Here is a 22827-nt window from a genome sequence, read left to right as displayed (position 1 = left end):
GAGACTTAGCAAAATCGTTCATTCTGATGTACCTCCGTAATTCCGAACATTCGGATTATTGGTTCTCTTGATTCGGGATCGATGGTATCGTCGATTTCAATTTGCTGAAATACTATGGAAACATTAAATGTGAATGTCTGATGTCGAATGATAGACTATAAATATCTTACTTACTTATAGAGTCACGATTAGGGTCGATATTTGGCACACTTGGACGTGTCCAAACTTGGTGAGCTTTTTCAGCTATAGCGAACAAAAAATAGTTTTAATAATTAACTTGAATTATTAACGTAAACGGTCGCGTTTTACTTACCATTGGCGCTCTCACTATCTTGCAAAAGAGCCAATTGATTTTCAAAAGAAGATGGTGCATTTGCTTTCTTTTTGTTTCGAGTAGAAAAGGTAGACATTTTTTTAAAAAAATATATACAATTTAAATTTTTTTATTTTTTGTGAATTGAGACGCGTAAAAATCCATCCGCTAACAGTTGCAAACAATTGAATATAATTGGCTGACTAATGTGAACGTTTTATCACCTAAAGTAGATATGTAGTACTAAAATGTATTACGTGATCTTGACCTGGATAGTATAGGCGACGAACCTAGCGTCGCCTCCAGAAAATGGTAGCCGGATTCATGGATTTAGGGTAAGGGGATTAGGGTTAGTAATTTGTCACGTACTCACGTAGTGTAGTGGCACTTCCTAGTTGTTCTTCAATTTTATAATTATTCTGTGAACGCGGAATTTTTTTATATGTAAAAACTCTAATTGTCGCTCATTAATTGTCACACCATAATAATATATGTAACCACACCAACAGTAAGATCCATGGCCATGAACAAATACCCTTGCTAGTTCATTACAACATTGCGTAATTGCAATTGCAGTAATTGCAATATGATTTTACAATAATATTTATCTCTAACAACTTTTTATATCACTTTATTATCACTTTATTAAAAGACAAAAAATAACTGCTATATATTATTATTATATTAACTTCAAAATAATATTTCCTTATTACTTCTTTCTTAAATTTCTATAATAAAAAGTTTGATTTAATTTGACAATTTTATTTTTTTCTTTTTGAAATTTAAATATAAGGATTTTTTTTTTTTTTTGCAATTGGTTTAATTTATTTAGATTAATAGAATTAAGTAGTGATTGGAATCGATTCTATTCCATGTAGATTAATGCAATTTTCCATGTTGCCTAAACGCAGATCATTTTGCACCTCCACTTTTTTAATTACTTTACTGGTTATTATTTTACCAATAGAATTAATTATTTTTTAAATAATAAACTTTCAAACCTGATATGTAATGTTTATTTAATGGAGTGATTACTAAATGATTATTTATATTTAGTAATTCTCCAAGTTAAAAATTAACCTTTTTTGTAATGATGACAAAAATTGAGAAATCCAACCAATGCGAATATAGAACAAACGATTGGATAGAACAGAAACAAAATCGCTTAGTTTTTACTTTGGAAATCAGAAGATCAGAGTCATTTGATATATTCAAAAATAAATATTATCAAGAACAAAAGAGCCATTTTTGGATAAATTCCGTTCGGCTTTTTTTTTATCATTCTCATATTTTTTTTTAAAAAAAATAACAAAAGTAATTTAATCAAATTATTCAAAAATTTGCAATTATTTTTACTTTAAAGAATAATAAGAATGATATTACTAATCCAATTGAAGGATTGGATCATATTACAAAAATTTTGGAATAGTTAACTGTTAATATATTTGAATTAGTGTGAGACTTGAACAATAGAAAGCATGTTTCTAAATTACATAATTTTTAATTTAATTGGTTCAGAACGAAACGAAGGACGCAAATATGAAAATTTGTTATTGGCATTGTCTGCCACGTGGTCATAAGGCATTTTGCCCGGACTTGCAACGGTAGTTATAAATACGTTATAAATACGATGATTTAATAAATTGTTTGATTTGTACATTTGTACAATTCATTATAAATTCAATTCTCTAAACCTGTCATGTGTTCCACTTATTTTATCACACAATTGTATTATTTATATATTATATACTCAGCATAATGTATATGCTTATGTGTATATCTATATAATGATGTAATTTTATTATTTGGGGGTTTTTTTATTTTTATGAAAGAAAAAAAAAAAAAATATTACAAATATAAAATTAAAATACAATTATAAATATCTATTTAATTAGACTATTTAATTGTTGTTGCTTTATGTTAAATAAATAGTCTTTATCTTGCGAATGTGGTAACGGTAATTCTGTGCTCATAAAGCTAGTATCCATTGGATCTGCTAAATATTGATCATTAATTAACCTTTCTTCACTTCTAATAAATTCATCATTAACCACATCTAAATTATCTCCACTACCATCAACACCATTATAACGACTGAATAATTGTACACCTGGCATTTTTAATTCTGTTATAAAAAGAAGGAGAATAGGAATTACTTATCATGTTATTAAAATTTAAGACTATATGAGAAAAACTTTTTATACCATCATCTATGGCAGATTCCTTTGACATATTCTCATCCATTTTTGGCCTGTTAACCTGGAATTTCTCTTGAGATGTATCACCAGGACGTGTTCTTGTCCAAAATCTCGTCGAATGATCATTTGAACCTGATACCAAAATATGTCCTATCGGATGCCAATCAAGTGACCAAATATTTTGATCATGAGCATATTCGATTGATTCAACCAATTCATCTTGCCTGTTAATAAAAATTCAATGAATTTAAGTATTAATCCTTGTTTGTATTTAAAATTTGCTTAAAATCACTCTATCAAATGAGTAGTATTTACCCAACAATCCAGTTCATCAAACACCCGTCTGATCCGCCCGTAGTCAACAATTTCTCATGGAATGGATGCCATGTAATCGCTGATGAATTTAAAAATTGATCAGATATATTATACTTATTATTCTTGCAAACTAATAAAAAATGTTTATTCATTTACTTACAACACACTTCTTTATTATGCCCACGGAAAGTTTGTAAATCTTTCATCGTTCTAATATCATAAACTTTGACTAATTGATCTCTTGATGCGGTTCCTAACCAATTACCATTTTTATTCCATTGTAAACCAAGAATATTATTCTTATGTCCATGTCTAATTAGAAAAATCGTTTAGTCAAGATGTTAATAGAAAAGATTAAAATTATTTAATAAAAACGCGTGAACTTACAAAGTGGCGACATTCTTTCCGGATTTGGGATCCCAAAATTTTATAAGACTATCCCTGGATCCTGATGCTAATAAAGATTTATATGGATGCCAATCAACAGCTTTTACATCTAAACCATGTCCTTTAAAAAAAAATCATGAATAAAAAAAAGATTTAATGATTTGAAGCGTCAATCATAAGCCCCAACAGATTATGTAACATTCGCTATTAAATATAAATGTAATACCAACCGGATAAAACATTTTCTTCAATTCCTTCATTAAAGTCCCATATTTTAATAGTTCTATCGTCTGAACATGTAGCAAATTTTGTATCGGTTGGCGCAAAACTATAATTTGGTATTTTTTTTTTTGTCGTGACATAAGAAAAAATTTAAGATAAAGAAAAAAAATAAAAATAAAATAAGATATTAATATTCAATTATAAAATTTGTATAGGATTTCTTTATTAATAAATTGAAAAAAAATACATATAAATTATTTGTTAAAAATAATAATATTACGCACGATAAATCTCGTATAGCTTCTTTATGACCTTCGATCATCTTCAAATTATTCATATTGGATTGCCAATATTTTATAATACCCTTGTGATCTGCCGTTACCATCCAATTATCGTTATGACTCCACTTCATCGCTCGTACTGCTGATTCATGTGCCTTTATTTTGTTTTTATTATAACATTATCGAATGGATGGGATTTTTTTTTTACCCAAAAGATCGAAATGATTGATCACGAAGGATAAAGATTATGATAAGGAAAGTAGGGGAACGAGAAAAAAAAGAAGACAAATAATCATGGTAAATCAAAGTGTATCAAGAGTAAATTGTTTATATATAATTTTACTCGATCATTATAAATAAAAAGTACAATTGAACAATATAAAGTAGAGGACTATGGAAAAACATATGATGTTTTTAATATCTTTATTTCTTTCCACATTACTCTCTTCATATATTTTATTAAATTCTTATCTTAATAAGCTAACTACAATTAATGAAACTTCTATCGAAGTAAAGATAAATTGTCTCTCAGTGAAGGAAAGTTGAAAGATTACAACGCGAATTCTTCCATATACTTATGAAATTTCATTGTAGAAAATAAACATGTTATATTTGGGTTAATAATTTTTTTTTTATTAAATTTATTAAAATTTGTAAACAAGGTTACATCATAAGAGAAAGAAATTGCGCTAAACTTTCTGCTTTCTTCATTCTTCATAAGCTGAAACTTGATCTCAACCAAGCAGACTTCACGAAAAAGAACACATAAGTAGGAAAAAAAATAATGATAAAATTTTGTAAATACCTGTAAAATAGTCTCAAAGTTAAAAGTCAATCCATTCCATAATGTGAACTCGCCACTTGATAATCCTGTAATTAAACGTCTTCCTTCGGGTGTCCACTATGAAAACATTTGATTGATTAAAATTCTTTCATAAAATCACGTGAAAGATTCATTATAAAGTTACTACATACCCGGACAACATTAACTGGATATCGATTTTTGTTTGTTGACGTGTGTACATATTTTGTCGCTACTGCATTTACTGGATTATGCAAATACGCTGACGGTGGTAAAAGCTAAGTAAACCATGTGAAAAAAATAATGGTTAATGCGAATCTAATTAAATCAATTATTGTAAACGTAATTACTAAAGAAAATTACATTTATAATAAAATCTGCCTTGGGTCTCAGGAGTTTCATACTTCTTTGATCTCGAATCCATATTCTATCCTAATGTTCATTTAAAAAAAAAAATAAATTATTTTTCATTAGATAATTCAGTTAAATTAGTTAAATTGATCCCCATTTTTTAAAAAATATTGCTCTACTTTACCTGTTGGTATTTTCCAATAGAACAATTGAAATCTACGGTTCTTCTTTGAATAGCCTTTCTCATTCTTTTACCATCAAAAACTGCTCTTTGTGCATTTACGTTATTACCGTAACCAGGACCGTGTCTATTTGCGTATTTCCTTGAATAACCACTTCTGATGGTATCTCCTGGAACAGGTGATTGGCTAGTTCTAGCTTCGTTGGCAGATCCAACAGTAACAGCTGAATGTATTTGTGGACTGTTAACGCCTTCACTACCTATACCATTACCACTTATATCTTCAGTATCCATTTTTTCTCCCTTCTCTGCAAATGTTTGCGGAGGCGTATTTAGCCCATTTAGAAGTCCAGTATTTGAATCGTTCTGAGCTAACTTAACATCTTCCCATGGCATTGTTTCCGAAGTCGAAACGGTCATTGCAGCCATAAATATTGAGTTTATTCAAATTAGTGATTTTAGTATATTTAAAAAAAAAAAATTCTTTTTTTAAAGAAAAATCAAATGCGTGTACTGTACATTATAATTCAAATAAAATCGATGGGTTTTAATTAAGCCACAAATTATAATTCAGCCGGAGGTCACGAGATTACGTTTATACGTTATTTAAGTGATAATTTGTCATCTTGTGAAACTCAAAAGATACAGATAGGTCTTCTTCCTCAATTTCGTTCGACAAAAATTCGAACGACGTCATGTGGAAGAAAACGAAGGCTTTGGTCGAGCCTCTGGAGCGTTTAATAACGACTTTGGGGACTAAAGGACCAAAGTCCAATACAACACATTCTGGTGGAAATTCGCAAATCACTAACTTTACTAAATCAAAACAACAAGTGTCTGAAATACCAAAACAAATTGCAGTCAACAATTTCTCAAACTCAAATAAAACATTGGAAAAACCACTACTTAGTAAATTTATATTTGAAAACTTTTCGATTTTTAAAATACTTTCTCCTCAACCTGCTCCAATTCCTGTCGTCTTCTCACAAACACCTCTGCGCCTATGTAAGCCTCAAGGGTTAGGGTTAATTTCTCAACACGCTTTTATACATCCAGCTGGGACTAGAAATGTAATCGGTCGTTGCGGAACTAGAAACTTTTCTACTATTCAACCTACAATGTTGAATAACTGCACTGGTAGTGGTGGAACAATACTTTCTCAGTTGAGTTTAAAACCATTTTCGGCTTTTGCTAAATCTGGTTCATTGTGGATTCAAAAAGAAGAAGGTTTGGATAATAATAAATTTAATTTTATTAAGAACCAAAAAGCAGAGAGAAAGAAGGAAGTAAAGGGAAAGAAACTTTTCGTTCAAAGTAATAATAAAGGTATTCTTGAAATAGTCAAGAATTCAAATGTTATTGAAGATGATAAGAACAAGCCAAGAGTTGTTCGTAGATCAAGCATAAAGAAATCATCAGAAGAGAATAAAACCGTAGAAAATGTTCCAGAATTAATTTTCAATAGTAACGAAGATGTTCAAGTTTATATGTCTATCATCCTTAGTTCATCAAATTTCTGGAATATTGATGACTCAATTTCGTTATCTAATAGTACAAACAGTATTAATTCTACTACAAGTGTATTATCTTATCTTTTACAACGTAGGAATGATTACGTTTCTCAAAAACGTAATTCACAATTAAATTCATCATTCGTTCAACATCTTCAAGAAATTGTGGAAATGCAACATGATCACATGACTGAAGTTATTTCCATATTAGGAGCATTATTACGTCACGGAGATTTTGAAATTAAAATTGATGGATGCGAGTTGATTGTAAATTTTCCTCGTGGAATGCAAAAAAATGAAATTGAAAATATGTTGGAAAATTTGGGTATTGATCCAAATAGTCCACATTTTGAACTTGAGGAAATTTTTTATGGTGAAAATATACCACCAATAGAGGAAAATTATGGAGGAATTGATTTACAATTCCCCGAACCAAATAGTACTTATGTTGATAACGCATCAGTAGGTTCACCTGGCTATGAAATGTTGTCATATTCATCAAGTAATGACAGTAGTCCTGTTCTGTTACCTAGTAGAGGTTCTATGGATTGCACAAGTGGGTTTTCATCACCTTGTAGTACACCACCTAGACTTGGATCCGAATATATTTCTGGTATCCAAGAATTTCTAAATGCTGTGGATGAAGCTCTTGTTAGAAACACGAATATATTTAATAACAGGGAAAATGATGAAATTGGGGAAGATTACTATGAAAATTAAACGAACCTTCTCCAATAATAATAATGAATTTTTAAACGTTAAAATAAAAAACTTTAGCAACAACAATTTTTTTTATGACGTTGGAAGCTAACTAATCTCATCTTTTTTTTTTTATAGCTTTGAACAATTGTCGTTGGAGTCTAATTAATCACAATTTTTTCTATTTTAAGTGAGAGTGAATAACTAATAATAAAAGTTGAAAATTTAAGAATTTATGTCAGTTCAATTACAGAATTTATATACAATCAATATGAACATTATATATATATTTATTTTATTATTATTATTATTATTATACTGTATATGCATGCTATTAAAATATGTATGTACTTTATAGGTTATATTATTATTAATAAATTTCAAAATATTTTTTATACGTGAAATTTTTTTTTTTTTTACGCAAGCCTCACTTTACTTAATTTTAGCAGATAAATACAATTTTCAATAATTAAAGCCTCAGTAAAAAAAATACTTTTTTATTGATGTGGCAGAATTATTTGCGAAAGATTCGATTGTGGCAAAGTTTTCAAAGTAAATGCCACATAATCAAATGCCGATAATCATTAATATAAAGGGAGCAGAATGAATTAAATAATTATTACCTTTTTTTTTAAAAAAAAAATACCCATTAATTATTATGATGATGAAAAGGAACGAATTTATAATTATTATAGTGATACTATTTATTAATACTATTATTATTAAAGTTGAATCCCAAGGAACACAAAATTTCAATAAAATAGTCGTAAGTTATATAGAAATAAAGACGTGTAAAAAAAAAAATAATAATAATCACGTGATTTTCAATTATTTAGGTATTCGGAGACAATAATGTAGATAATGGAAACGAATGGAAACTAAGTAATCAAACTTATCCACCTTCATCAATTTATAAATTTCAAGGGAGATTTAGTAATGGATTAACTTGGGTAGAATATCTATCACAGTTCTTGGAAGCACAAATTGAAGATTATGCATTTGGAGGGGCAACTTCTGATTCAAATTTCGTTCCAGGTATGTATCTAAATATGTATATAATTAAATAATATTTACATATTATACATATTATTTAATATTATTTATATATTATTTATATTTTTTCAGGATTTAGTGGGGAATTTAATAATATATCAATTAGTGGTATTAAACAACAAGTTGAGAAATATTTAACAAATGTTGTACGTAATGGAATGAATTTTAATGAGACCTTATTTATCGTAGAGTATCTCGGAAATGATTATGTAAGAGATTTTTTTCTCTTCTCATCGTCACTCACTCAATGTTCTTATTGTTCTCACTGCTTTCCTTTATGACAGATAAATGATCCAACTACTAATCCAATAAAAGTAGTCGCAAATCTTTATCAGCAATGGGTTTCACTCTCGAATTTAGGAGTCAAACATATATTGATAAATAATTTCTTTGATTTTTCTTTACTTCCTGATAAAACGAAATTAAATAAAAATGTGACACAATTAATCGACAGAAAGATTACACTTTTACATAATACTTTATTAGTCTTAAGGGTGACCGAGTTTAATTTAAGATTTTTAGGGAAGACCAAACTTTATTTATCAGATTTTCAAAATTTATGGATGCGTGTTAGGGATGGGGATGTTAGTAAAAGATTAAGATTATCAAATTTTAATGAAAATTGTGTTGAAAGAATGAATATTAGTGAATACAGGGTTTGTGATGGTGAGTAAAATATTTATTAATAAATTATTACGATGAATTAATACTAATTTAAACAATATTAATTCAGATCCGGACTCTTATCTATATTGGGACTATATTAACCCCGTGATTAACTTTTTAATTAATTAATTTAACTTATCGCCCTTTTTTTTTAAACTGGATATTAATTTTCTTTCATTCCGACTTTCATTATATAATAGACGACGAAGATGCATTCATATATTGCTTTCTCGGCGTTTAATACGATAAAAGGTATTTCCACGGCCAATATACGATAGAATTTCGGCGTATCTTTCTTTTATTCTAATTTACTAACTAATATCCGTACCCTGTTTTAGGACAAAAACGTATCATCTTTTGACCAATCAGAATTTAAAAAAATTTGGCCGAATATTTTAGATATTAATGTTTTTTTTAAAAAAAAAACCTTAAAAACCTTTGTTATCTTATTAATTCTATAATTCTATTCATTAAATCATAAATTAATTCGTTCAATAATTTTCACAAATTTTATAAAAAATTTCTTTATTTAAAAAATATTTTTTTTTGTTATAATATAAATCAGGTAAAAGAAGAAGATAATGAAAAATATAAAATAAATAAATATTTTCAATTTGTGATTCAAAAAATAATGATTTTCTCAAACTATCCTGTTTTTAGGATTTTGTTCAATGATTCTTTTCTTTGTTTGGAAATTCGGTAATTTACCCGATAGGCATTGTGCGTATGTAATATGTACGAATCATGGATGTTCTTGCATATTAAAGTAAGCGCAGTAAATAAAAAAAAATTTTTCCCGATATTCCGAAATTTTTTATTTTTTATTTATTTATTACGTATTAAAAAAAAAACATTTTTTATAATAATAATAAAATAGTTAAAAATTGTGTAATACTTTTTTTTGAAGCATATGAAAATATTTATATATTTATGTTGTAAATAGGAAAAAACAAAAAAAAAAAGGTTTCAAATTTCTATAAAATTTATTGGTTTAAACATTAGAAACATTAGAAAAGTATTATCAAGACGTGAGGTCTCACAATTTTTCGGCTATTTTTTTTTACTAACCTTAAAAAGAAATTTCTGATCAGTCACATGTTTCAATAAATTTAATCATTTTTTCGTCCCAATTTTTTTTTTAATTTATTTATTGGTTTTAAAAATGTTTGACTTTTTTCTAATTCTGGTTAAAATTTTTTTTTTTTATTGAATAATTGAATTCGATATATTGAATATATGATTTATATTAAAAAAAAAAATAAAAAATAATAAAATTCAATGAGAAAAAATCGAGTGTAGATTTCTGAATCTGTTTGGCAAACAAATCATAAATGGGCTTAATCCTTTTTTTTATGCAATTAAATGTAATCGTGGTACGTTTATTGTATATAAAGTTAGTACACAGTAAAAATGTGCTTAACCATTTTTTGTAGTTTAATTTAAATAAATCACCACACACATAAATTTATCTTTAATTAAAAGTATTGTACATATATATACATAAATAATAGATTAAAAAGATTCGGGTAGAAAAAACTTTATTATATACATATTATATTATTTTTTTTTATTTTACCTTTTTTTTTCCCTCCTCCTCAACCCCCTTTATTTCAGCTTATCAAACTTCCTTCCTTATTTTATACACTCGCTTTCCTTAAAATCCAACAATAGCGTATTTTTTATAAAAAATAATATTTATAATTTAAATAAGTTTAAATAACCATAATGCACCGTTTTCGAAAAAAGCAAGATTTGAAAAAACTAGAACATAATAATAACAACTCCCTCACTACTAAAGAAAGTCAAATCTCGACTAGTACAACTATTGTTACTGGTGAACTGCCTACACTGCCTACACTTCCTCCCTCAGACTTTCGTACTTCACTCATCCTTCCCACTTTGACAAAACGTTTCAGTGTATTACGTAGAGGAGAAAAAACAAATAATCATAATGATACGTCAAAAATTACTTCTATCACGCAAGAATCTCCTGATATTCGAACTATTCTTTCACATTCTCAAATTAATAATGAGAAATTCGATAATAATATCACTACCATTAATGAAGTATCAAAAATGAAAGGTAAAGAGAAATTATTGTTTTTTTTTTTTCATAATTATAATCCTTTTTTATTTCATCTCATATTTTAACTTTCTGATATAGGACGATCACCGTTAAGCAGTTTGGTTGAAATACCAAATGAGGAAAAATCAATGTCAGGAAATTCATCATCTACAATATCATCAATTACTCCACCAACGTCCGTAAATACTTCGGTATCAACTTTATCAATAAGTAATAATTACATTAATATTGATAAGGATAATAATAATAATAATAATGATAACAATAATGATCTTCATTATCATCATCATCATAATCAGGAGGTTTTATCAAATGCTAGAATATTTTATGATTCTTCCATTAGAATTCAAAGTACTACTAGTGTAAATAATAATATTGATGATAATTATAATAATAAGAGCTTTAACGAAAATGACAATAAAAATGATAAAATTAATATTATAAATGAAGATATTAATATGTTACCTGTAAAGAATTCAAAGAGAATATCCTCAAATGGATTATTAGTAAATCCTATAAAGGATCGACCTAAACCTCCAAGAACACGACCACCATCATTATTACAAGTTCCACAAGGGTATTCATGGCAAAATGAATTTACTACACTTTCCAAAAATAATAATTTATCCCCATCAAAATTATCCTTATCAAATTTAGTACCACGACAAATTTCACCTACAAAAACTTCACCAATAGTATTAACGCCACGATCGACAAATTTCAATAATAATGAACCAGATTCATTTCCTCAACCTGCATCTCCACGTTCTCCATTAGATAAATTATCAGAAGGATTGTATAATCTTCAGATTCATTCATCCTCAAGTCTTTCTCCCAGCTCTCCATTATATAATACACAAAATTTATCACAAACATCTCTTCGCTCTTTCGGAGGATCATCAGTCAATGATGAAGATATAATGGAATCACCAATAAAAAAATCACCTAGTATTAATTCATTAAGGAATCTTGAGGAAAACATTTATAATTTAGATAGAGCATCTACCACATCTACAATAGGTTCGTCATTGAAAAGAATTAGAACAGTAAAGACCATAGATATTGATATTAGCAATAATAGTAATAATAGTAATAATAGTAGTAATAATCATAAGAGTGTTAATGGTAACAGTATTATTAGTAATAATGATAGTATTGATAATGAAGGTGATGATGAAGCAGAAAACGAAATTAATAAAAATTCATATATAACCGAGACATCGTACCTGAAAAATAGTTCTGTAAAGAATGACGAGAAGAACAAATTTAAAATTCAACCTGAAATTCAACCAGAAATATCGATTTCGAATATGACCAATATAGCAAGTATGCAAAATAATAATGTTAATTTACAAAAGAGACCATCTCGTGGAGGTACAGCACCACCACCAAAACCACAACCACCTCCATTATCTCTCACTGATACACTAATAGCATCTGGTCAATCTGATATTGCTCATCAAGTAATGGCCATGAGAAGAGTTCAAAATGTGATTCCACAACAACAATTGTTACCTCAACATCAGTTCCATACTAAACAAGGTCCGATGAGGAAATGGTCAAAGAAGAATTTAAAAAATATATCGGGACCACAATTGGTTTCTACTTCATCTAATGTTAAAACGATACCAATAGTACAATTAGTAGGACAATCAGATGATGATAAACTTCGTAAAAAACGTGAAAGTGAAACTGGTATTGGTAAATCGTTAAGAAGGATAAAAGACGTTTTTACTAGTGATAGTGAATCTAATCTTTTTGGAAAGAAACGTACGTCATTGAGGTCTTCTAATGAAAATTTGTCTCGTAAGTTTGTTTCCGATGAGAATTTAAATCAAAAATTTATTAATAATGAAAAAAGAGGCCTTGAATTTGGAAAAAGACGTGCATTTAGCACACGTGAAAAAGATAAACCCGATGATAAATTGAAACAAGATATAAGGAATAATTTTACTTTTATTATGAATAATGATCAACAGCAGCAACAACTCAATGGGGATGATGTTTATATTCCAGGTGATAGGTTAAGTACTCCGATTAATAATAGTGATAAATGGACAGGGCAACAACCATTGTATGATATTTATGCACTGAAAAGACATGCGGAAATGGTAACAAGATATAGTAATAGAAAACTTGAAAATCAGTTAACAACTTCTCGTCCATCTTCTCAATCGTCTTCTTTTTCATTTAATGCTGACATTCCAAATGAATCTGAAAGTGTGCCAAGTAGTCCAATAACTCCATTTAGTGATAGTACAAGTACTCCACCTCCAATCTCTCCGAGAAATCCATTACGTCAACCGGATAAAAGTCGTATAAAATATTCTACTGGGAGTCAAAATAGTATTTCCGATACTGGTAGTGATGAAAAGAGAGATTCAAAAGATAGTAAAGCTTCCTCTTCACGTTTGATGTCTATATTTAGTAATCGTAGTAGTAAAAGTAGTACTAGTAGAAATAGTAAAAATAGTGATATCAATCATTCACAAACAAATAATAATATTGAAGAAGAAGAAAGTCACAGTAAAATAATTCGTCGTACTATTATCATAACTAAACCTTTTCTTCCTCCTTTACCCGAAGATCCTGCTCCTTCCACTCCAACTCTTCCACCTTCAAAGTCTGCTTTAAAAAAGAAAATTAGTCCTGTTGATGGAAATATTCATGCTTCTGATGATCGTCAATGGTTTCATTCAAAAGATACATCAAGTAATGATGATGAACCAGATAATTCAAGTTTATTAAATATTCCCATACAAAAAATTTCAATACGTGATCGTCCTCCAACTCCAATACCTTCTCCTAATACTAGAGATACGATGATCGATTTACCTTATGGTATTCCAATACCACCCATACCATCTCCCCATAGAAATAGTATGGCATCAAAAACCTCAAAACGTACCAGTAAATCCAGCATAACTTCTTCTTTAAAATCATCATCGAGTAAATTTAATAGAAAATCCATAGGTAATAAAAGTATTTATAGTACTTATGGTGAAAGTATATATGATTATTATAATTATAGCGATCAAGAAGGTGATGACGAAGGTGATAGTAATTCCACTGCTACTAAAACCACAAAGAGACAACAGTTTGAGGCTCAACAACATGTTGAAGTATTAGAAATGTCTGACGGTTCCTACGTATGGCAAGTGGTAAATGGTTTACGTGGTGAAGATATGAAAGATCGGTACAGTTATTATTATGCTGGTGCAAATGTTGATAGTAATGGTAATGAACGTACTTACTCTCAAATATGGCCACAAGATTTTGGTAGATTAAACTATGGTCGTGACCTTGAAGATGATCAACTTTCCCTATTATCTTTTAATGATCAACAACGAAATGATAATTTAGATTCTTATATTGACGATACTCCAAATTCTTTTCAACCATCTGAATATCAGAAACATGGTCAATATTTAACTCCTAATGTAATACCTTCACGTAGTCCAAATAGGATAACTAATGAAAAGAATATTAATTCAACTGTGTCAACAATATCAAATGGTGAGGAAAATTATATGCCAAGGACAAGTGTGTATTTTGCTAAAGATGTTCCATTACCGAAATTATTAGAAGAAATGTCAAGAGGTTTTGGAGGTGTTAGTTTGGATGGAGAAGAAAGTCATTACGTGTATGGTGGTGAAGTTGGTGCAGGTGGTACTGGTGTTGTTGGTGAAATGACTGTAGAGGAAAAATTGGATCAGGTTATGAGAGCTCTTGGAGTTGCTGATTCTTATATTAATGAATAACTATTAATTTCATTACAGAAAAAATTTTCAAGGATAATTTGCATACTTAATATTTATATTTTTTTGCATTTGCTTAAAATAGCATAATAGATTTTTTTTCTTTAAAAAAAAAATTCTTATTTAAAGAGCTGGATTCTTAAATATCTGTTTTAAGAAAAAAAAAAAAATTTTTTTATTTATATAATTTTCATAACATGAGCAATTTATTTTATTTTATTTTATTTTGTATTATTTTTTTGTGTATAGATTATTTTTATGTTTTTTTTAAAAAAATAGAATTGATTGTACTCTTTCATTGTATTATTTTTACCAATTTTTTAAGCACTTTATAAAAAAAATATTTATTTTTATGAAAAAAAATTAATTTATTGATAATTATGCGATATCATTTTTTTCCTCATAAATATTGTAGTACACAAATAAAAATAAATAAATAATATCAAGGTATATATATATATATTCTATACTATCATAACACGATACTTTTACTATTATAATATTTAATCATCTAACAATGATTTACTTTGCTGTTGAGTTTGTTGATTATAAGAATAAGCAGGATAACTTGTTGCAGGTTGAAAATTCCCTTGTGGATGTTGTTGGTAAGTATTTTGTTGTGTTGCTGAAGTATGAGGATGATAATTTGCTTGTTGAGCTTGAGGATGATTATTGAATCCTTGAGTTTGGGCTTGTGATAACTGATGTGGAAGATATTGGTTTCCTGATGATGGCTGACTAGGATAGTATTGATTTGTCTGATTAGCATAATTATCAAATGATGGTTGGCGAAATTGAGTATGCACTTGTTGTGACTGTGGAGTTAAAGGCAACGATGTCAAATTTGTCGTCGGTTGTGATGATTGTTGAGAGTATTGGAAGTTCGTTGATGAGTAAGAAGGCTGCACTGGTTGTGGAGGTGTTTGAGGTGGTGTTTGTATAGCATATGTGCTTGACGGTCTTGATTGTTGAGAAGATTGTTGACCATGTTGTTGATAAGTTTGAAATTGAGAAGCTTGTGATTGTGGTTGTTGTGGTTGTTGTTGTGGTAGCTGATGTAGCTGTTGTGGTGTTAGCTGTTGCGGTGGTAGATGATGATGTAGTTGCGGCGGTGGTTGTTGATGTAGATGTTGTTGCTGTGGTTGTTGATGTAGCTGTTGTTGATGTGGTTGTTGATATAGCTGTGGTTGTTGATATGGCAGTTGTTGCGGTGGTTGTTGATATGGCAGTTGTTGCGGTGGTTGTTGATATGGCTGTTGTTGCGGTGGTTGTTGTGGTGGTAACTGTTGTGGTGGGGGTTGTTGTAACTGTTGTGGTGGTGGTTGCTGTAACTGTGGGGGTTGTTGTAACTGTTGTGGTGGTGGTTGCTGTAACTGTGGTGGTTGTTGCAACTGTTGTGGTGGTGGTTGCTGTAACTGTGGTGGTTGTTGTAACTGTTGTTGTGGTTGTAATTGTTGTTGTGGCTGCGATAGTTGTTGAGGCGGTAGTTGCGGTGGTCTTGTATACTGACCGTGAGTATGTAAAATTGATGGTGATTGTTGTGGGAGCTGCTGTAATTGAGAGATTGATGCCGGTTGATGTGAATTATACATATTATTCTGCTGCGACTGATATTCAGAAGGTATAGGAGGTATAGGTGGGCCTTGTGATTTTGGAGAGGAAGGGTCTGCCATATATATTGACCTTTGAGAAGAACCGGTTGAATAATTATTAGAAGAACCCAGACCTACTAAAGCAGGTGGTGCAGATGGTTTTGGAGGAGCTGTAGGAACATAAGGTGCTGAAGCAGTAGGGTACGAGTCTTTTCTGATAGGTGATATACTCGGTACATAAGTTTGGGATGTGTTATTGAGGTAATTGATAGCAGGATTGATTGTCAATTTATTTGTTCCTTCTGTCAGTTGAGCTATAGAATCATAGCTATTTATTGCTTGATTAGAAGATGGCGTATTTGGTAATATTAGTTTATTTATTTGATCTTTAACTCTTTGCTGTTCTTGATTTTGAATAGACTGTAATAATTCACTACTTTCTTTTTGACGAGCTATTGTAGTTTGATGTAAATTCTTGGAAAGATTTTCAATAAGATCATTCAAATCAGCATAAAATTGAATTCCCTTCCTATAATTTTTATCATTATTATTATAAAAGTCTTAATTATAAATAACAAAACAAAAATATCATGATTAATAAGTCAAGAGTTTACCTCAAGCCATCTTTAACCTCAAGGTAACCATCTTTTGCTTTTCTCAACCGATCACAAACAACTCTTTTTCCTTGTTCAGCATAATCCCATTTTGTTTGTAATTTTTTTGCATCATCATTTTCCATTAAGCTTTTATAATTAGTTGTCAAATCTTGTAATAAAACTTGTTGATGATGTATACTAGCGGTAATACGATTACGATATGGAGAGAATTTTTCAAGCTCAGTTGCAAAAAGTTGTGGTTCAATATTTTGTGACTTCTTATTGAGGATTAAAAGATGGGATATATCATCTTGATGTGTCTATATAATAAAAAAAAAATAATAACTATAAATACATATTAACTTTTTATCAATATAATTAATGATGATGATAATTTTCTTAACCTTATCTTTTAAATCATTTAATGTATCCATTCGTTCTTTTTTAATTTTATTTAAATTACTTAAACATTCTTCGACTTTATGTAATTTAGTATTAATATCTTCTTCAGGTTTCGATGTATCTACATCTAACAAACTTTCCGCGTTACTCACTCTCCTACCTCCTACAAATGTATCATTACTTAAAGAAAGTGATAATGCTTCTGCAAATATTTGTTCTAAATCATCACTATTTTCGCCTTTTTGTAAAATCACAATATCATTCAAATATTGATTATATCTTTGAAGCAGATGTTGATCAGAATTTGCGGCTTTTTCAAGTGTACTACTATGAGTAAGAAAGTCTTGTCGAAAAGAAGCAATAGGTGAAGCCTGTGTCCATAAATCACCATATTTTGTCTAAATTATTAAGTAATATATTGTTATTTATAATAAACTTTAGGAATAAGGGAATTGAATTATTATACAAAAAATTTTTTACCTTCATAGTGTCGTAGTCTCGATGATCATTTTCTAATGTTTTAAAAATTTCATCTAAACTTTCCTTCGCACTATTTTTTAAACCATTTAAATTTGTTTGTAACTCTAAAATTGTACCACTATGTTCTTCTTCTGTTTTTATCATTTGAGCCCACTGTTTAACTTCAAGACTGGGTGATGCCAATTCATTCAAATATCTAGATTCATCATTATTACTAGTCTTAAATTTTCCAAGAATTTTTGGTAATTTCATATATTCTAAAGCAGCTTCTAATTCGCTATTAGAAATATCACATCTTTCAGTTTCACTACGAACTATTTTAGCCTTTTCTTCTGAATATAATGATGCGGATTCATGAACTGATAATGGAATAAGTCGATGGAAAATATCTTGTCCAATAACTTTTTGAATTTCATTATTTCCATATAATTCTTGTATTGGCATTTGTTTAACTGCATTCAACTTATCTATAGGCGGAATTACACTTTCTTGAGGTACAATTTCATGGTACACAATATCATTATCCTTTGTAGCAGAAGTTTTTTTCTCCGTAATCAATGCAAGATTTGACTTTGTAAGTTCTTGTAATGAAGTTGCAGCATCTGGAGGGAGAGTTTGAGTTGTAGTTGGTGAAAAGGATGATACAAAACTGTTGGAAAGTTTATTTGCTTCTTTAGCCAATGTCTCCGCAATGTTGAGACGACCAACACATTCCCCATATTTACTCTCCCCTTCACAAGCCAAAGATTTTTGATATTGTGCAATAGATGAAAGATATTTTTGTTTTATCTGAATCAAAGTCAAAATAATTTTGGGTTACTGCAATTTCTGATATAAAATCAGTTTTGTAATATTTTGATATATTTTATGATGTACCTGACAAATCGTCAGCCAACTCCTGTCAAATACGCTACGACTAACAAGATCACCCATATTTTCAACAGTATTTCCGTAAGACCAACCAGCCTGAGCGGCTAATTTAGCTATCAAAGCAGGTTTATTTTTCACTAAACTTTGCTCTAAGAAACATTCTTGAGCCTGTGAAAGCATTAGTTGTGAAAGTAATTTTACAGTATCACGACTTAAATCAGTTGAAGGAGCGTGCAAAAAGTTATCATTTATATAAGTATACATTCCAGCTGAAGCTTGGAAAAAATTGAAAGCGCGTTTTAAACCTTCAGATTCGGATCGATTTTGTGAAGCAGCAATTGCAGATAAGACAGAAGCAATATTGAAAATTGTGCTTGCTTTTTCATATGCAAGTGAAAACTGAGAAGTAGATTTATGAGTAAAAGCATCGTACCTAAAATAATTTCATATAATTCCAAAATATAAACCATCAAAAAATTCGTTTGTAAAAAAAAAATTAAATTTCATTATAATGAAAATTATTTAAATACCACGTGAAAGAAACTCTAATATGATTTTCATCAACAGGAAATCTTAAATCAAGTAACTCTAACTGGCCATAATATCGATATAATAAATCTCTTCCAGTTAGATCCTTACCAGCACCTCTCATATCTTGTCTTAGACGGTGAATTGAATTAGCCTCGTCTGCATATTTTTCTGGATCCTCTTGATATGTTGTTTGAATATATCTTTTTAGAGGACTTGCCCAATCAACTTCGTCTGTCCTTTTTGTTGGAACATGAATTGTTGGACTTTGGTTCATATTTCGATTATTAATCTAAATTAAAATATGTTTAAATAATTGTAAAGGTGGAGAACCGCAGTGAACTACTGCATTAGCACCGAGACCTTTATTAAGGTTACCAGCCACATGACTAAAATTGAGACAAGCACGTGAAACATTGATAAATGCTAAATCAGGTAGATCAGGTGAACACAATTCTCTTCATTACCCGTCAAGAAAAATTTAAAAAAAGTACATACAATGACTGAAACAAAACCACCAACCTCAAATGCTGGTGAAGACGTCCTTCAGTTTCTTGAAACATTAGATAACTATTCTCAAACAACTGCTACTAATCAAGAAACAGGAGGACAACCACCTGCTGATACTCAATCAGTTCTTGATTTTCTTGACCAGTTTGCAAACGCTCAAAATAATAGTTCGACTAAAGGAGGAGATAATCAAAGTAGTTTGGCAGAACAACCGGAACAGCCACCACAACCACCTCCACAACAACAAAAACAAAACCAACAACAAATATCAAGTGAAACTCAAGAACAAAAACAAGAAGGAGCTTGGTCTTGGGGAGGTTTATTAGCATCAGCTTCTACAGCTTATAAGACAGCAAGTACTGTTGTTGATTCTTCTGTTAAAGAAGCATTAGCTACAGTTGAAAATGTACGTACAAATGAAGGAACTAAGAAATTTGAAGAAAAGTTTCGCGGAATTCTAAATAAGGAAGCAATTGGAAAAATAGGTTCATTATGTTCATTATTCATTTTCAATCATTTCATTTAATGATTTGTTGGTTATTTATAATCTTTATTATTAGAATTATAATTTAACATTCTTTATTATTATTTTAAAGGAACTGATCTAAGAAATCTAGGATTAAGTACTCTTACAACTGTAGTCAATGCTGTAGTACCTCCGATTTCACAATATGAGATAGTGGAAGTATGGTTAACACATGATATGGTAGGATATGTTGGACTAGAATCCCTTGTGTATAGAGCATTTATGAAAATAATGGAACAGGTTGAGGGTGGAGATATTGTAGTAAGAAAAGGCAATGAATCAAAAAGTTATGATTCGGAAGATGAAGTGCACAGAGAATTAAATGTTTGTGAAGGTTTTATTGAAGCTGGTGGAATTGCAAAGGTAATTAAAAGGTTTTTATATCTTATCTGATTATATGATAATTGATTAATAAGAATTAACCATTTTTAGGCTAATATTGAACAAATGATCAAGAAACATTATAAACCACCCCCTTCAATAAATGAAAAAATAAAAGAACAAGATCAACAAGAGTTACTAAGAGATATTCCAACAACAACTAGTCCCGTTTTCATGGCAATTCAACCCACAAAAGCAAATCCTTGCTCTTTACCAACAAATAGCGAAACATCAACGGATTCTGAAAAATATCTATTTTACGTTATTGTTCTCACTGATCCAACTCATAAACTAACCTTTAAGACTGTCTCACAAGCATTACCTGTTAGTTGGTTAGATATTCCCCATGAAGAAAATGAATGGGTTGAGTTAAAAATGGTTCAAGCGATAAAATTAGCTGTTAAAACAATTGCTCAAGAATATGTTTGGCATCGCATGACAGCCAGTGAAGAACATCAACAAGAGAGTCAACCATTAGAGGAAAAACAAGAATAAAAAATCTATTTTACTTTGACTTAATTGTAATTATATATAGTATATGTAAAATATTTATTAATTATTAAATAATTTACAACATAAAAAAACAAAAAAATAAATAAAAATATAATATTATTATAATTATAAATAAACACAATAAATACTCTTTTACAGAATATTGAATACAGATAGGTATTAATTATATATTATCTACGTCTCATTAGTTACATTGGATATTGGTATGAGTTCAAATAATATCGTTGATGAATTTTATAATGACAAGAACAAGATTATAGTGAATTTGAAGAATTTTTCGCGTGAGAAAATTTCCATAAAATCATTTCATCTTTAGAACTAAATGAAGAAAATGATATATTTTAATAAATAATAATAAAAAAAAAATTAATTTAAGAAATTATTTAAATACTTTTCCAATTGTTCAAGGTCATTCGATAATTCATCAACGAGAGATTCTGTTTTATCGTATTGTTCTAACAAAGATTTCAGATCTATATTTGCGATCATGTCTTTATCGTTACTTTAAAAAAAAAAGAATTTGTAAAATTAATCAATAAAATCAATATAAATTAAATAAATTTAAATCAAATCGTCATCCGTACCTTACATCTACATCCATAACGTCTTCATCCTTACCTAATGTACCGCGCTCATCTAATATCATTAGTGATTTTTGAAAATTTGGAACCACTATTAATTTTTACCTTGATTACGCGTATTATCTAATATTCTCCAAGGAAATCCATTTTGTTGTTTTAAATCATCTATCTTTTTACAAAGTCCATGGATTTCTTGTATCGCTTTATTTGCTATAGTATTTAATATCATATGTTAAATAAATCAAATTTCTTATGCTTATGTAAAAATAACGCATAAATTTACCTTCATCATTTGCTTTATCAAGAGCTTTATCATCATCATCAATCACGCGTCGTAATAAATTATAGATTTCACGTATTGAACCAAATGAATGAGTAATACTTTCTGTTATAATCTCATATACATTTCTAATAATTGATAAATATAAATTTCAATTAAATAAGATCAATATATTATTTAAAATAATTTAATAATTTAAATAAGATTTATTACGAACAATAAATTTTCTTCAAGAGCATTATTTCTTTTCGTGATATGTTCATTATATAATAAAGTAGATTTCCGAACATCGATTGCCTTTTTCAATCTAACTTAAATCACGATAAATTTATTTGAATCAGATCACTCAAAAATGGTTAACAATTCATTTAACCTTGATATTTCATTTCGATATTGCTCTGATTTTTGTTGCATCAAATATATACGATCATGACATTTCAAATCTTCCTGAGAACTCGATTCATTTTTTTGTTGAGGAAGATTCAATTCATTATTTTGTGTTGAAGGACCTGTGAAAAGAATAAGTGTCAAAAAAGTAATAATTCTAAAAAGTTCAGTAGAATATATTCGTCTATATAATAAATTATTAAAAAAGGTATTCAAGATACGCAAATAAAAAGGAGTAATTACGCGATATAAATTTTTGTTGGAATGAACTATTAAGACTAGCAAGTGTAGTCCTTTTTTCCAAGTACAAATCGGGTTCCATAGTAGAGAATCGAGTTAATCAGATTCGAATTTCGAA

The 22827-nt window shown here is 29.2% G+C and overlaps 7 protein-coding genes across 7 annotated transcripts; 4 read left to right on the top strand and 3 right to left on the bottom strand.

Moving 5' to 3' along the window:
- Positions 1-2196: 2196 nt before the first annotated feature.
- OCT59_029581 (uncharacterized protein) lies at positions 2197-5470 on the bottom strand (the record flags this gene model as incomplete). Its single annotated transcript, XM_066144859.1, has 12 exons — positions 2197-2438; positions 2518-2735; positions 2827-2905; positions 2987-3138; positions 3214-3334; positions 3444-3541; positions 3720-3871; positions 4522-4617; positions 4692-4796; positions 4882-4950; positions 5054-5220; positions 5311-5470. 12 exons carry the CDS (start codon positions 5468-5470, stop codon positions 2197-2199), a joined length of 1659 nt encoding a protein of 552 aa, XP_065994769.1.
- Positions 5471-5687: 217 nt separating this feature from the next.
- OCT59_029580 (uncharacterized protein) lies at positions 5688-7664 on the top strand. Its single transcript, XM_025315647.2, has one exon. It carries the CDS (start codon positions 5746-5748, stop codon positions 7279-7281), a length of 1536 nt encoding a protein of 511 aa, XP_025182326.1. The 5' UTR covers positions 5688-5745; the 3' UTR covers positions 7282-7664.
- Positions 7665-7918: 254 nt separating this feature from the next.
- OCT59_029579 (uncharacterized protein) lies at positions 7919-9340 on the top strand (the record flags this gene model as incomplete). The annotated part of the gene is made up of 7 exons (XM_025315646.2): positions 7919-8026; positions 8097-8295; positions 8386-8522; positions 8598-8979; positions 9047-9084; positions 9180-9231; positions 9318-9340. 7 exons carry the CDS (start codon positions 7919-7921, stop codon positions 9338-9340), a joined length of 939 nt encoding a protein of 312 aa, XP_025182325.2.
- A 1364-nt stretch (positions 9341-10704) lies between these two features.
- Positions 10705-15272, top strand: OCT59_029578 (uncharacterized protein; the record flags this gene model as incomplete). The annotated part of the gene is made up of 2 exons (XM_025315645.2): positions 10705-11062; positions 11144-15272. The coding sequence occupies 2 exons, from the start codon at positions 10705-10707 to the stop codon at positions 14824-14826; spliced, it is 4041 nt and encodes a 1346-aa protein (XP_025182324.2). The 3' UTR covers positions 14827-15272.
- On the bottom strand, positions 15183-19627 carry OCT59_029577 (uncharacterized protein). Its single transcript, XM_025310449.2, has 6 exons — positions 19294-19627; positions 18770-19196; positions 17894-18682; positions 17416-17811; positions 17030-17331; positions 15183-16944 (listed from the first exon to the last, which is right to left on the bottom strand). The coding sequence occupies exons 1-6, from the start codon at positions 19566-19568 to the stop codon at positions 15327-15329; spliced, it is 3807 nt and encodes a 1268-aa protein (XP_025182322.1). The 5' UTR covers positions 19569-19627; the 3' UTR covers positions 15183-15326.
- A 163-nt stretch (positions 19628-19790) lies between these two features.
- On the top strand, positions 19791-21285 carry OCT59_029576 (uncharacterized protein; the record flags this gene model as incomplete). Its single annotated transcript, XM_025315643.2, has 3 exons — positions 19791-20286; positions 20398-20690; positions 20760-21285. 3 exons carry the CDS (start codon positions 19791-19793, stop codon positions 21201-21203), a joined length of 1233 nt encoding a protein of 410 aa, XP_025182321.1. The 3' UTR covers positions 21204-21285.
- A 190-nt stretch (positions 21286-21475) lies between these two features.
- OCT59_029575 (uncharacterized protein) lies at positions 21476-22791 on the bottom strand (the record flags this gene model as incomplete). Its single annotated transcript, XM_066144829.1, has 8 exons — positions 21476-21539; positions 21613-21723; positions 21806-21857; positions 21908-22012; positions 22086-22210; positions 22300-22389; positions 22456-22591; positions 22713-22791. 8 exons carry the CDS (start codon positions 22789-22791, stop codon positions 21476-21478), a joined length of 762 nt encoding a protein of 253 aa, XP_065994768.1.
- Positions 22792-22827: the final 36 nt, after the last annotated feature.

The sequence above is a fragment of the Rhizophagus irregularis genome, chromosome 9 (assembly GCF_026210795.1).
Source record: "Rhizophagus irregularis chromosome 9, complete sequence".
In the NCBI taxonomy this organism is placed as follows: Eukaryota; Fungi; Glomeromycota; class Glomeromycetes; order Glomerales; family Glomeraceae; genus Rhizophagus; species Rhizophagus irregularis.
Note: the sequence above shows the minus strand (reverse complement) of the source record. Positions and strands in the feature narration are given on the sequence as shown.

Excerpts from the sequence above, each read along its gene's own strand:
- OCT59_029580 (XM_025315647.2), top strand. The coding sequence starts at position 5,746 with ATGTGGAAGAAAACGAAGGCTTTGGTCGAGCCTCTGGAGCGTTTAATA.
- OCT59_029577 (XM_025310449.2), bottom strand. The coding sequence starts at position 19,568 with ATGAACCAAAGTCCAACAATTCATGTTCCAACAAAAAGGACAGACGAA. Across the intron at positions 19,197-19,293 it reads ATTAGAGTTTCTTTCACGTG|GTACGATGCTTTTACTCATA; the intron begins GTATTTAAATAA and ends AAATTATTTTAG. Across the intron at positions 17,332-17,415 it reads TAAATGATTTAAAAGATAAG|ACACATCAAGATGATATATC; the intron begins GTTAAGAAAATT and ends TTTATTATATAG.